This window comes from Onychomys torridus, chromosome 12 (assembly GCF_903995425.1).
Source record: "Onychomys torridus chromosome 12, mOncTor1.1, whole genome shotgun sequence".
NCBI lineage: Eukaryota > Metazoa > Chordata > Mammalia > Rodentia > Cricetidae > Onychomys > Onychomys torridus.
The window spans coordinates 14,824,236-14,837,054 of NC_050454.1; the positions used below are offsets into that span (position 1 = coordinate 14,824,236).

Below are 12,819 nucleotides of genomic sequence, written 5' to 3' on the forward strand. Positions count from 1 at the left end.
TGAGCCATCCATTTTGTTTATTTGAGACATGGTTTCTCACTGGGACCTGAAGCTTGCCTATTAGGCTAGGCACTCAGATCAGGGATTCACCTGTCTCCAGCTTCCCAGAGAGTTGGGACTGCAAGCATGTGCCACCATGCCTGACATGTTAGGCAAGTTCTGGAAATCAACTCAAGTTCTTGAACTTGGAAGGTAAGTACTTTACCAACCGAGCTACCTCCTCAGGCCATGATCTGAGCTCTTAACCACCTCTGTGTCAGATACTGTGAAATCCACAGGTTCCTGAGCAATGCCATGGTATTCCAGAGAACAGCATCATGCATTTATGTTACAGTCAAGCCTAGAAAACTAGTGAGAGGTAGGGAGCCTGCTTCCCTCTTCTTAAAGGATACTTAGGAGCAAACCCTCCTTTCTCCATTTCGGTTACCCAGAGAAGGTACTTTCATGTTCTCAGCAAAGAGACTCCAGGTGCCTTTTATTCTGTTTTCTTTCTCACCTCTTACTTTTCCATGACAAGGAAAAGGCTTTGAAAGTGTACTGCTGGGAAAATGGTATCTTGTTTGAAAGAGTGCACCAAAAAGAGTGATATAGCACAGAAAACCCAGAACTTGGAAATAAAAGACTGGATCCATAGGTCAGCTTTGCCAAGAACTAAGAGCTTCAGTTGGCTTGTGTCAAGACAGACACCACCACCCGCCTCATAGGGACTGATGGGATGTATAGCTTAAACAGGAATCCATGCTTAAATTCTCACTGAAAAAAAGTTTACTACAGGACAGTAATGGTTGCTAATAGTGGCACTATTCTGGCTATTAGAAGCTCAATCCACTGACTCACCATAGGCACAGAGGGTGGTGTCTAACCACATTAATATAAGCATGGACCCTGCAACCAGATTATACCCCCAACCTTAGCTAGATCCACCTGGAAAACAGAACCATGGTAGTCCACTTACCTCTCAGGACTCTGAAGATGGCTTAAACAAGTTAATCTATATACAGCCCTCAGAACAAAGCCTAGCATATGATTAAAAACAATCTAACGATAAACTTTAATAAAAAGTGGTCAATGGCCAAATAGGAGATTGAAATAATTTAAGCTATCTGAAACCAATGGGCATCTTTCAAAAAAGGATTTCAACCAAATTTCCCCAGTCAGAGATTTGGATTAACCACCCCAAGGGTTTCCTTAGAAAGCCATGCCCCACCACACTGCAGGCCCCACCACACTGCAGGCTTGGCCTGTTCTCCTCCTACCTTCTCAGCATCCTGCTCAAAGAGCCGCAGCTGGAAGCACTGATCTAGCTTGAGCTTTCGCACGTGCCACATCTGGTGCAGGTGTTGCCGGGTGGAATGCAGCTTGTCAAGGAGGCTGGTGATCTTGGGTACAAGGCTCTGGAAGTCAGCGCTCCCCGGGATGCAGTTGCGCCCTGAGAAGCCATCACTGCAGCGGATGCACTGTAGCAGCCGCTGCCCCTCCCGATCCAGCTCCTCCACGGGGGCCTTCAGCACCTTTTTCTTAAGTTGTGTGTGCTCATCGATAAGCCTCCGAGAGCCCTCCACATCCACAGGGAACTCCTTCCGGGCCAGCATTTCCTGCAGGTCCTCAAGGCGTGAGAGCAGGTGTACCGCACTGTTGAAGAACTCCTCCAAGGAGAGGCGCAACTCAATCCATTCCTCATGGTTGTAATCCAGAGAGCCATCAAACTCCTCTGTCAGCTGGGAGGGGTCCACCAGCTTTGTGAGGCCCTCCACGGACACCATGCTTGTCTGGGAAGGAAAGACACAAACAGGAGACACAGTGATGTGGTTTCGTCGGGGAGACACCAGGGCAGAAACGGGCAGGGGGAAGAAAAGGACAAGCCCATACAATTAGAACCACAGCTTCCCTACAAGAGGGTGAGAGGGAGTCCGTAGGAGTCTGTAGGTCAGAAGCCACAAATCAGCCAGGGTGAGTAGGTTGAATAGATTGCTGGTTGCTTCAACAAATCTCTCCACCTGACCACATTCATATCCAAGGAAAGACTGCCCCAGTGTTCCTGTTCCCATCATCTTCCCGCCTCCACAGCCTGAGTTCACCACAGCCGGGCCTTCAGAATCCACTAACAAAAAGTGGGTGAAAACCTAACCCAGCCTCCAGCATGGAGATAGAGGCCGATTTTTCTATAACAAGCTCAAGCCTGTGGGCCAGAGTTATCATCATGGGTGGATTAAGTGATGTGGTCAGTTCTTGGGCTGCAAGGATTTCAAAGACTATCTCAGTGGCCAAACTGGTACAAGCTCATCTCCCAGGTTCTTCCAGTTCTATAGCACATTGAATGGAACTGGGGACAGGTAACATTGGGCCTTCTATTTTCCCTGTGATGCCCCCATAGACACTTGAAGGTCGAGGTGGAGAATGTTGTGTCCAGGAAGTGTCTTTAGCAAACAACACCACAAGCAACCTCTCTACTCATCAGTAGACGCCTTTTCCCGCCGGCAGGGGTTTGAGGTTTTCCTCTCTCTGGTGAGGAGGCTAGGAAGGGGATATCTGGATTTAGGGTCTCCTTTCCCTTACTAATGTAATGATTTAGGGCAAGCTATCTAAGTTTTCAGGGACCCAGTCTCCTTCCCCATGGAGTAGAGCTAAACCAGGTTGAAACCCCTAATCGCGAATCCCAAATCTGATTAAATGTGTCCATGAGTATCAGGGGCATAGGAGGCCAGGCGTGGAGTGGGTGTTCCACCCTCACTCACTGTGGCAATCTCAAGGTCAGTGAGTGTCTAACGTCATAAGCCTGTCCTTGTACCTTGTTGACTTCTGAGAATCCCCCCACTCCCCACCCCCATACCCAACCTGAGACACAAGATGGAGCCTCACTGAAAGGAGGGTTGACCTGGAGCAGAGTCTCATGCTCGACTACATTACACCTCTTAGAGCAGTGGGTCTCCCCCTTCCTAAGGCTGAGGCCCTTTAATGCAGCTCCTCATGTTGCTGTGACCCCCCCCAACCATAAAACCATTTTAGTTGCTACTTCATAACTGCGATTTTGCTACTGTTATGAATCATAGTATAAACATCTGTGTTTTCGGATGGTCTTAGCCGACCACCGTGAAAGGGTCATCTAACCCCAAGTTGAGAACCGCTGCCTTAGGGAGTTTGAGGAAACAAGCCCGCCCCAAGAGATCCTGATGTCATTAGACCAGAACTCAGGAGTCGGTGACTTTAAATGTCCTCAGGGGATTCTAATATGCAGCCAGTGGCACAGAGCTCTGCTGGGGTAGGTCTTGGCTACTCCAAAGCATGGCATCGACCCTTCAGACCATCGACATGTGTGCCACCTGACAGCCTGTCAGATGGCTCTCAGACCCACCACAGGCTAGAGACAGATTCTGTGTTTTCAAGATTCCCGGGGTGGGGGTGGGGGGTTGTGTGCATTGACTCTGAGAATCCTTACTCTGGAGCATGTTCTCTTTTCAGCTTGGCTATGCTCACCACTTTTAGGAAGTTGGGGCCACTACCTCCTTCCTATCTCCTGTGCTGCCTCAGACTGAGGCAGGGATCCCACCTGCTGTTTTGGTAAGACAACTAGAGCCCTCTTAATGCTTTACCAAGTGGAAGCCACCAGCCATCTGCTTTGTGCCTCTCTGGCTTAGGAGGCAGAGACAATCTTGTTCAGCTTGGGGTAGAGAGGGTCATGGAGTGGGCAGGACAGCTACACAGAAGCAAATGTTTCCAGAAATAGTTCTTAGAAACACTCTTTTGAGCCCCGCCCCCCCCTGCCCTTTATAAACGTATAGGCTTGTTGTCACCAGCACTGTATAAACAAGCCAAAAATATTGGAAGTGTTTTCTGTGGGACTTGGAGCTTTGGGTAGGGTCCTAGGAGGCAATGATGTTTAACTGTTTTTGCACCAAGATAAATTTTCTTGGGCTATTAATAGAGACTGAGAACTTCCTCAGTGAAGAGGTCAGGACATTTGTACTCAAACTGCAGCCAATAGGGGACGCCACCCCAACACATACACACTCCTAGTCCATGGGGACAGCACTCGAGAATGGGAAACGCTGAAAGAGTAAATGCAGCTCTGACTTTAAAACAATCTCTCTCTCTCTCTCTCTCTCTCTCTCTCTCTCTCTCTCTCTCTCTGCTCAAATTTGGCTAGAACAAGAATTTTAAACCTCTGACTTAACCTCATGTGTTGTCCTCATGAAGTCACAAGAACTCATATGCACTCAAACAACATGCTTTCATGGATATGGAAGTCCTATGTCATCTTTGAAAAAAGATAGAAAAACATGAACAAAATAAAACCCCCTATTTTCTAGTCACCTTAAATAAACCACCTCAAACAGTTCCATTTCTCGGTCTCCTCTTACAGAGATTTAAGAAGCCATCTGAGATCACACTGTCTATAATTGTTTTGTGACATAGCTTCTAAATATTATATATAAAATGAACTTTTTTTTTCAAGAGAGAGGGTTTCTCTGTAGCTTTGGTGCCTTTCCTGGAACTCACTCTGTAGACCAGGCTGGTCTCAAACTCACAGAAATCTGCCTGCCTCTGCCTCCTGAGTTCTGGGATTAAAGGCATGCACCACCATCATCCAGCAAAATTTTATATAACGAACATTTTGTAGTATTTTCTAAATATGATTTTAAATAGCCTTATAAGATTTCTGTATCAGTGTCACCAAAATTAATGGAGTGTTAGTAAAAATATCAATAAATGCATGTACATGTTAATATATTATATATGTATGTATGTGTATAGTAAACATATTTCTTATACATATATAATATATACATATATACAATATACTCACACACACGCACATATATATATACACTATTACAAAAATGAACTATAATAAACATCTTTGTTGACATTTTGTTTATAATTTTAAATTGTTTTATTTTTGTTTTGTTTTATAAGAATAGTTTTTCAGAAGAATTACTAGATACACAGATATAAACTCTTAAAAAGTTTTGAGCTGGGCATTGGTGGCACATGCCTTTAATCCCAGCACTTGGGAGGCAGAGCCAGGAGGATCTCTGTGAGTTCGAGGCCAGCCTGGTCTACAAAGCAAGTTCCAGGAAAGGCACAAAACTATACAAAGAAACCCTGTCTCAACAAACAAACAAACAAAAAACCAAATTTTGATACAGCCAGGTGGTGGTGGCTCATGCCTTTAATCCCAGCACTCGGCAGGTGGATCTTTGTGAGTTCAAGGCCAGACTGATCTACAGAGCAAGTCCCAGGACAGGCACCAAAACTATACAGAGAAGCCCTGTCTTGAAAAAAACACCCCCCCAAAAAAGTTTTGATACAATTGCAATATTGCTGTCAGAAATACTGATGCCAAGCACACTTCCATCAATAGTATACAGAATTGTATAATGATGTGCATTCAGGACCTTTTCTTGAACCCCTTAATCATACCAGAATGTAACTGGTAAGGTCAAGATGGCCAAGCAATCTGCATATTTTTGCCCTTCACATCTTGGCCATTACAGGGTAAACAGGGAAGGAAAGTAAGAAATGTACTGACTGCACAGAGGAGCAGACAGGGGCTCTGTCTCACCTCAAAGATGAATTTGGAGCTGCCAAAGTTGGTCTTCTGTTTCTGCCAGAAGTTATCAGGCTTGATGATGAGGGCCACATGGATCTCGGCGGGAAAGGCTTCCTGCAGTGTTTTGAGGAGGGGCTTGATGAGGTCCCACTTGGAGCCCCGCATGTCGATGATGACTGTGAAGCCACGTTTGCAAACGTCCTCACTGTGGGCAGATCAGAATTCAGGCATGGTCATGTGGAGCAGCGGAGACTTTTTAAGTACACAGGCAAAAATGTATCAGGAGACTCGTTTCTTCCTGACTGGGATCACCCTCCCAACTCCTGTCACAAACTGAAAGGGCACTGCCTCCAAAACCCTCCCTCCACTCACCACATCTGACCAAGGGCTCAATTCCACTTCCTCCCCACACCTGAACTTAGCAAACACCTACATCTTCTCTTCTAGTCAGTTGTGCTTGGGAAGTTTATCACACGGGTGCTCAGACTGCACTTGACTTCTCTTTTGGTTTGTGTTTCCCAGGAGGAAGCATGTTTCCCCATTTGGATTAAAGCACCCTGAAGACAGGGACTCTTGCTCCTTAAAGACAAGAAGTATTCCTCATGCTCACCTGTGGGAGCCCATTTTCAGGTTCCTCGTGGCTTTACCCAGCAGGTTTGCATAGGGGATGATTGGACCACTGGCCTGAGTGCAGGTGTCTGGGATGGTCTGCACTTGGCTGGGCTAGGGGGAGGTCTTTTGCTCCATCCCTTGGCATCTCTATAAATATCCTGGGGCAGAGACAGTCAGGACCTGTTGGAATAGGTTCCAGGCCCTCTCGAGGCTATCCTTTATTTTCTGTTTATCTTCACAATCTAAATCCTTCTAATATTTCCTGCTGCTCGCACTCAAGAAAACTCTGGGGAGCTGTGGGGTTGGTGGGTAAATGCCCCACACTCACCTGAGACAGAACATTTTACCACCAAATACAAAATGAGCCAGAGCATCTTTTCCCATGCATGCCTCCAGGCCAGTTTTGGCAAATGATTAAATAAGGTATTAGTAACATATATTTGCCAGCATTGTATTTACGATGAATCACAGGTAGTTCAAAATGTATGCCAACTTTAAAATTAAGGGCTGTTGAGTCATGCTGACCGCTGGAGGATAGCCAGTGTGAGGCTGACTTGTGAGGGTACCATCCAGCTGTCTCATGCTCCACTTGATGAGTCTCACAGTTCAGGTTGTTGGGATGGGGCAGTAGGTCTTGAAATCCAGACCAACTGGAATAAGACTGAGCATCTTGAAAACCAAAACTATAAGCAAGTCAAAGGAACCAAGCTGCTGCTATTATAACTTATGGAAAGCTTATCTTAAATACCCAAACCTCAACTACAAGTCCTCAAAATTGAATGAAAAAAAAAAAAGTAGGTAAAAAGTCAGTGATATCTCAGCTAGCGTTCCTTCCTTCTTTTATTTTTGGTTTATTTTATCCATCCACTTATTTTAAAACCATTTCTTCATACATGGTATAATATTTCCTTGGGGGCTTTCACCTACCCCCAGGTTGTACTTGTGTAAATACTTGTGTGTGTTATACTCCCTTCACACCATCACACTTGATTACACTCGATAGTCACAAGACCACCATCGCAAGGCTGAGGAGACAAAACCTCTTTTTCAGCAGTCATGATTAAATGTCAACCAGAGATAAGAAGACTGTCTCAACTCATGGGACATGTGTGAGTGCCCCCCCCCCCCCGCCACAAGCCAGCTTGCTCAGACCTCCCAGTTACATGGCTACCCCCTGAGTACTCAGCCCCAAGGAAAGATGGATCTTTGTCCCTACATCTGCACACCAATGGAAAAGGAGTTACCCCCTCTTCTTCTTCAACATTTAATAAATCCTCCCATGGACAAGTTTGATACTTTCTGTGAAAACAGTCTAATCTCCCAAGGTGCTCTGTATGTATGCACAGCTGGAGGAGACAGAAGAAAAAAATTTTTTATCTTGTGCTTCTTCTGTGCTAGGAACCATGGACACTTACTATACATTATTTCATTTCATCCTCACAATAACCTTATAAACTATATATGGTTGTCGCTATGTAGAGATGATGAAATTGGAGTTCAACATCTGCATAAGGTTTCACGACTAAGCAATAAGCTCAGCAGGAATGCAAAACTAGGTCCACAGACATTGAAGCCTATGCTCAGATCCCTATGTCATTCTAGACCTACCATTGTGGAATTAAGCATGGGGGAGGAGCTGAGGGTCAGCAACAAAGGAGTTAATTTCGAGAACTCACCAGAGATTAGGGAAACTAAAGCAAAGGGTCCATGTGAGTGACCACCATTCTGCAGCCAGGACAAAGGCACAGAATGGAGCAAACAAAAGCACAGGCTGGGGTAGCAGCACACAGGTGTAATCTCCACACTCAGGATGCTGAAGCTCTACCATGTACTTAGGGTAGCCCCTGGGGCAAGCGTCTTTAACCTATCCAGGCCTCAGTTCCCTCACTATAAACTGTGTATAAACAGTAGTAACTGCTTTAAAAGGGAAATCTGTCAATGTATACATAAGTACTCACAGAGGGACCAAACACATAGTATAGGCTGTCTTATCAGTCTTATTAGGAGCTGTTGGTAACCTTTCTGAGAGCCCTTTATTGGCACTGTGCCCATTCTCCGGCGCCATGACAGCTGCAGCCACCGGGTTGGGGCTGTTACCTTCAAGAGAACTGCCTTTGGCTGCTGGATGCCTCTGTTACTACCCCACAGTATGGCTGGACAGTGTCCCTCTTACACAGGTGTGTTCAAGCCTGTCCCCATCCCTCGTGACCAAGTGACTGTGAAAGGTGATGTTTGCTCAGAGCCTGTGCAAGCCCCTAGTGAGGCTACAGCTAGATTCTCTGAGACCACAAGCTCTCATGGTCTGTACCCTCCCCAACTCTATTCTCATCCTCTTGCACGTTTCTCCTGGAAATCACACTTTTAAACCATTTCCTCCCAAAGCACTCTCTCTCTCTCTCTCAAAAAGATGCAGCCTGACAATTCTTTTCATTATATATTCTAGGTGATGTTAAGATAAATGATGTATTTCGCACACTTGTGAAATTCTGAAGGCAATGTGCTAGATGGCTCAAGACTACAAGAAAAAAGCTGGGGTGGGAATTTGGGGTTGGGAACTGCGCACTGTCTGCACATTTGCTGAACGGTCCTTCCGTGAGTGGCCGGCAGCCCACATGTACAGAAGCCGGTGAGATCATCCAGTGAAAACAAGAGTGCCAGGAGCCGTCTACTGAGTCACAGATGCAACAGGCAGGGATGTCAATGTTTAAGAGAAGTCAGCAAAAAGCAGAGAAGCCCGATGACAAAACACAGAATTGAGTGAGAGTCAGGAGAGGGATGTGGTTACAATGTCGCATGCTGCAGTACTGCAGAGCAACACAATAGGAAGAGGATCCCCCGAGTCAGTACCTGGGAGGTCACAGTCTAGGACCATCACCGTGGGGACTAGGGGCAGTGACACAGTCATCCCAGATGATACCAGAGATGTTTAGAAGAAAATGGCAAGGTCGGATAGAGTTGCCTATGGGCATTTGAAACCCCAGTGCCACCCCACTTCTGGAAGCTGCCAGGGTCCACACACCTCCCCAGCCTGCTCTTCCGCAGGTGCCTGTTCCCAACCTCCTCTCCTCTTGTAGGGTATATTCACTGGGGCCATGTCATCAATCTGGTTTACAGTGTTATCACTCACAGGCCCAGGTTCCCCTGAGGCAGTTTACCTTTAGACGATGTTTATTGGCCCAACTCCAACTTTTAGAGTTAGATTTCTATACTGTGCACTGGGAGGATAGAGCTAGAACAAAGTCAAATTGGGAGCAGCGGGCTTTTACATCCATTCTAAAGGGGAGAGGGGATGGTTCTTCCCACTTTCCACCCTCCATGAGAACTAGAAGAGACCACGGCTTCCTCCCTCTCCCCTTGCTTCCCAGCTGGGGCTTGAGTCCCTTGGGGACTCCAGCAAGCTTCCCAACGTGTGTGATAAATCAGTTCCTTCAGGTAGAGCCGTGAACTGCTCACAGACTCTCCAGGCTTCCCAGGCCCAGAAGTCATAAACGTATTTACCAAATGACCGGCAGATGGATCGGCTGCTGCTTCCACACAATTCTAGACCATTTCCTCTTCTGTCCATCAAACATCCCCAGGTTTGTTCTCGCTCGGTGAGTGCGTGCTAGCTCAAAAGGGCCTTTCTACTGCTTCATGCCACTGCCTCTCTCACGCTAGTGCCTTTCATTCTCACCCAGGATGTTCGTTTGAAAATGCTCATTTGGGGGACTGTCCGAACATTCTGAGGGGAGTTGTTCTGGGATGAGGTTTCTTTCATGACTGTGGTGTTTGAATAGGGATGGCCCCATGGACTCATGTGTTTGTTTGAATGCTTGGCCCAGAGGGAGTGGCGCTATTAGGAGGTGTGGCCCTGTTAGAGTAGGTGCTACCTTGTTGGAGGAAGTGTGTCACTCTGGGGGCGGGCTTTGAGGTTTCTGTTGGAGCCCACTAGGTTTCCTAGTGGCTGTACCCAGTAGAGCTGCATAAGAGGTTGATTGGACCATGGGCCTGGGTACCGGGTGACTGTAACAAGCAAGGGGGAGGTCTTTTGCTCCACCCCTTGGCATTGTTATAAACAGACCTTTGGAATAAAGTTCTGGGCCGGTGGATAAGGATCCAGACCCGCCTGAGTCTATCCTGTGTTTTCTCTCTCTATCCCTCATTCCTCCAGAGTTCCTGGGGTAAATAAGTGTGGTGACTGGTCTCCTCTACAGGTCTCATTCGCTCAAGCTGCGCCCAGTATGGGACAGTCTCCTTCTGTTGCCTGCAGATCAAGATGTAGATAGGTCTCTCAGCTCCTTCTCCAGCACCACATCTGCCTGCATGCTGCCATGCTTCTCATCATGACCACAATGGACTAAACCTCTGAAGTATAAGCCAGCCCCAATTAAACGCCTTCCTTTATAAGAGTTGCCATGGTCATGGTGTCTCTTCATGGCAACAGAAACCCTAACTGAGACAATGACCAATGACATCACTTCTCTTGGGTGTGGTATATGAGAGCTTAATGATCGATTCACTTTGCCTAAATCAGCTACTAGGATGCACATTGAAAACAGTATATGCCACACAACCACATCAGACAGAGCAACAGTGACATCCAATCAGAACATCTGCCATGGAAACCAAGAAGCATGCTCTCTCGGTAGCTTCCTACTGTCATTTACTGGAGAATGGAGCCCTCTGTCACCAGCACAGCCTTGGGAGAATTTCTGCCCTTAAGAAATGCCTCTGGTTCTGTAGATTGGGAAGGCTGCCACTTGGCCTAAGGAGCTTCACTGAAGGGCTGGACATAGCCATTCCCAGGTATGGCTGATGGAGCTTGGACATTGCTCAAGTGCCTCCTTCCTGGGCTTCCCATTCTACTGATCTGCAATGAAATCATGACGGTATGTCTATTCACCATAGATCTGTCCTGGAGCCTCATCTCAATGACTAGGCCAAGTCCTGGTGTCTCTCCAGGGATCCCTTAGGATCCTACCCACATCTGGTGCCCCCAGAGCCATCTCTTGACCAAATAAACCATGCTGGGATGGTTGCAGATCCAAGGGCTCCAGATGAGGAAGGCTTAGCTGGTACGTAGATGAGGAGTAAATGAACAGACACGTTGTTATGATAAGGTGCACGGGAAGCCTTGACGGGTTGGGCCAAGGTGCCCCCATGGTGAGGAAGACACACTATGCAGACGTGGCAGTGGGCTGCAGTGTGGAGTGGTAGAAAGTTACTCACACCATGCAGACACATGTCCATGTGGAAATTTTATTGGGGGAAGGTAGAAGGGAATGGAGGGAAGGAGAAAGGGGAGGGATGTATATATATGAAAGAGAGAGAGAGAGAGGGGAAGAGATGTGGAAGGAGAGAGATAGATAGTGGAGGTGCATACCTCCTGGGAACAGAGAGAAGGAGGAGGAGTTTTCTCTTAAAGTGGGCTTTATGTAAGATGACATCAGGACACAGGGCAGACCAGGGTATTATCTGCTTATTGGCCAGGACTCCAAGAAGTGAGTCTGAATGCTAACACATGACAACTGACCCTTTCTCCTCTTAGTGGCCTCTTACCGAGAAACCCCCTATGAAACCAGCCCTCACAAGTGCCTCTGCCAGGCACAGTGCTTTGTCTCTGCAGGAGGCGTGAATCCCCGCTCACCAGCCCACTCCTGTTCATTCACACGCTGATGTGACTCATCTGTTGGCCCTAGTTTTGCTTCTCTGACTGTCTTAGCTGTCGTCACTGTCACCCCAGCCCAGTTTCTCAATGGCCGCAGCCCGGGGAGTAAGGTGGCAGAAGTCACAGTCATGCTGGACAGCAGCGCTGAGTGCCAACCCTACGCTATGGCATCGCGCTGGGTACAGCCCGATTTTAGGAAGCCCAGTACCCCCTCCTCCTGTCTCGCTTCCTAACCACGGACCCCTCACTCCACGCCAACTGAGGCCTCAGCAAAGCTCACCTGTCTCACCAGATTCTAACCTGGCCACTTCAGTGAACCACTCTGGATATGACTCGCAGTCATGTGACTGAAGGATTAGATCTCAGTAGCACGCTTTTTCTTATTCTCAGGTCTTCCGCGTCACAGAGGACATCACCCCACCACACAGGACAACATGTCACTCCTGCATCACACTTGCCTTTTGTTTCCCTCTGCCTGACACTTGCCTCTCATCCCCCACATGTCTCTGTGCTTACCCACTCCAACCCCAGCTCTGCCTAGAGAACTTCTAATCACATTTCAGATCACACTTTGCAAGACTCTTCCTCCAGGAAGTCCTCCCGTACTGTGCGTCCCTCCTACTCATCTCTAAAGTCGAAGGGGTTTTCTAACTTCGTGCCTACCTGGCAAGGCACCTGTCACATGGGTAACTATGGACAGGCTCTGTGTGATCAATACCTATGTCCCTATATAGACTGATAGGGCTTCAAAGGGAAGACTTCGGGATGGGATGGGGTGCAGTAGAGTGCATAAGCATGAGGACCCAAGTTTGACCCCCTAGAATCCACATAAAAAGTGAAGTGTCTTGATATGTGTTTGTAATCCCACTTTGGGAAAGGAGGTAACAGACGGATCGCTGAGGCTTGCTGGCCAGCCAGCCTACCCTACTCAGAAACCTTCAGGCCAACGAGAGATCTCATCTCAAAAAAATAGGGTGGACAACTGAGGAATGTCACCTGAGGTTGGTCT

The 12,819-nt window shown here is 47.3% G+C and overlaps 1 protein-coding gene across 21 annotated transcripts in view; it reads right to left on the bottom strand.

The window, feature by feature from the left end:
* The window catches only part of Kalrn (kalirin RhoGEF kinase), a 599,822-nt gene that overhangs the window by 388,038 nt on the left and 198,965 nt on the right, over window positions 1–12,819 (bottom strand). For all 21 annotated transcript variants that reach the window (XM_036203323.1, XM_036203328.1, XM_036203326.1 and 18 more), the window contains exons 4-5: window positions 5,564–5,756; window positions 1,257–1,769 (exon numbers count right to left, since the gene is read on the bottom strand). In XM_036203323.1, the coding sequence (XP_036059216.1) occupies window positions 1,257–1,769; window positions 5,564–5,756 (706 nt within the window). The remainder of the gene's footprint in view (window positions 1–1,256; window positions 1,770–5,563; window positions 5,757–12,819) is intronic.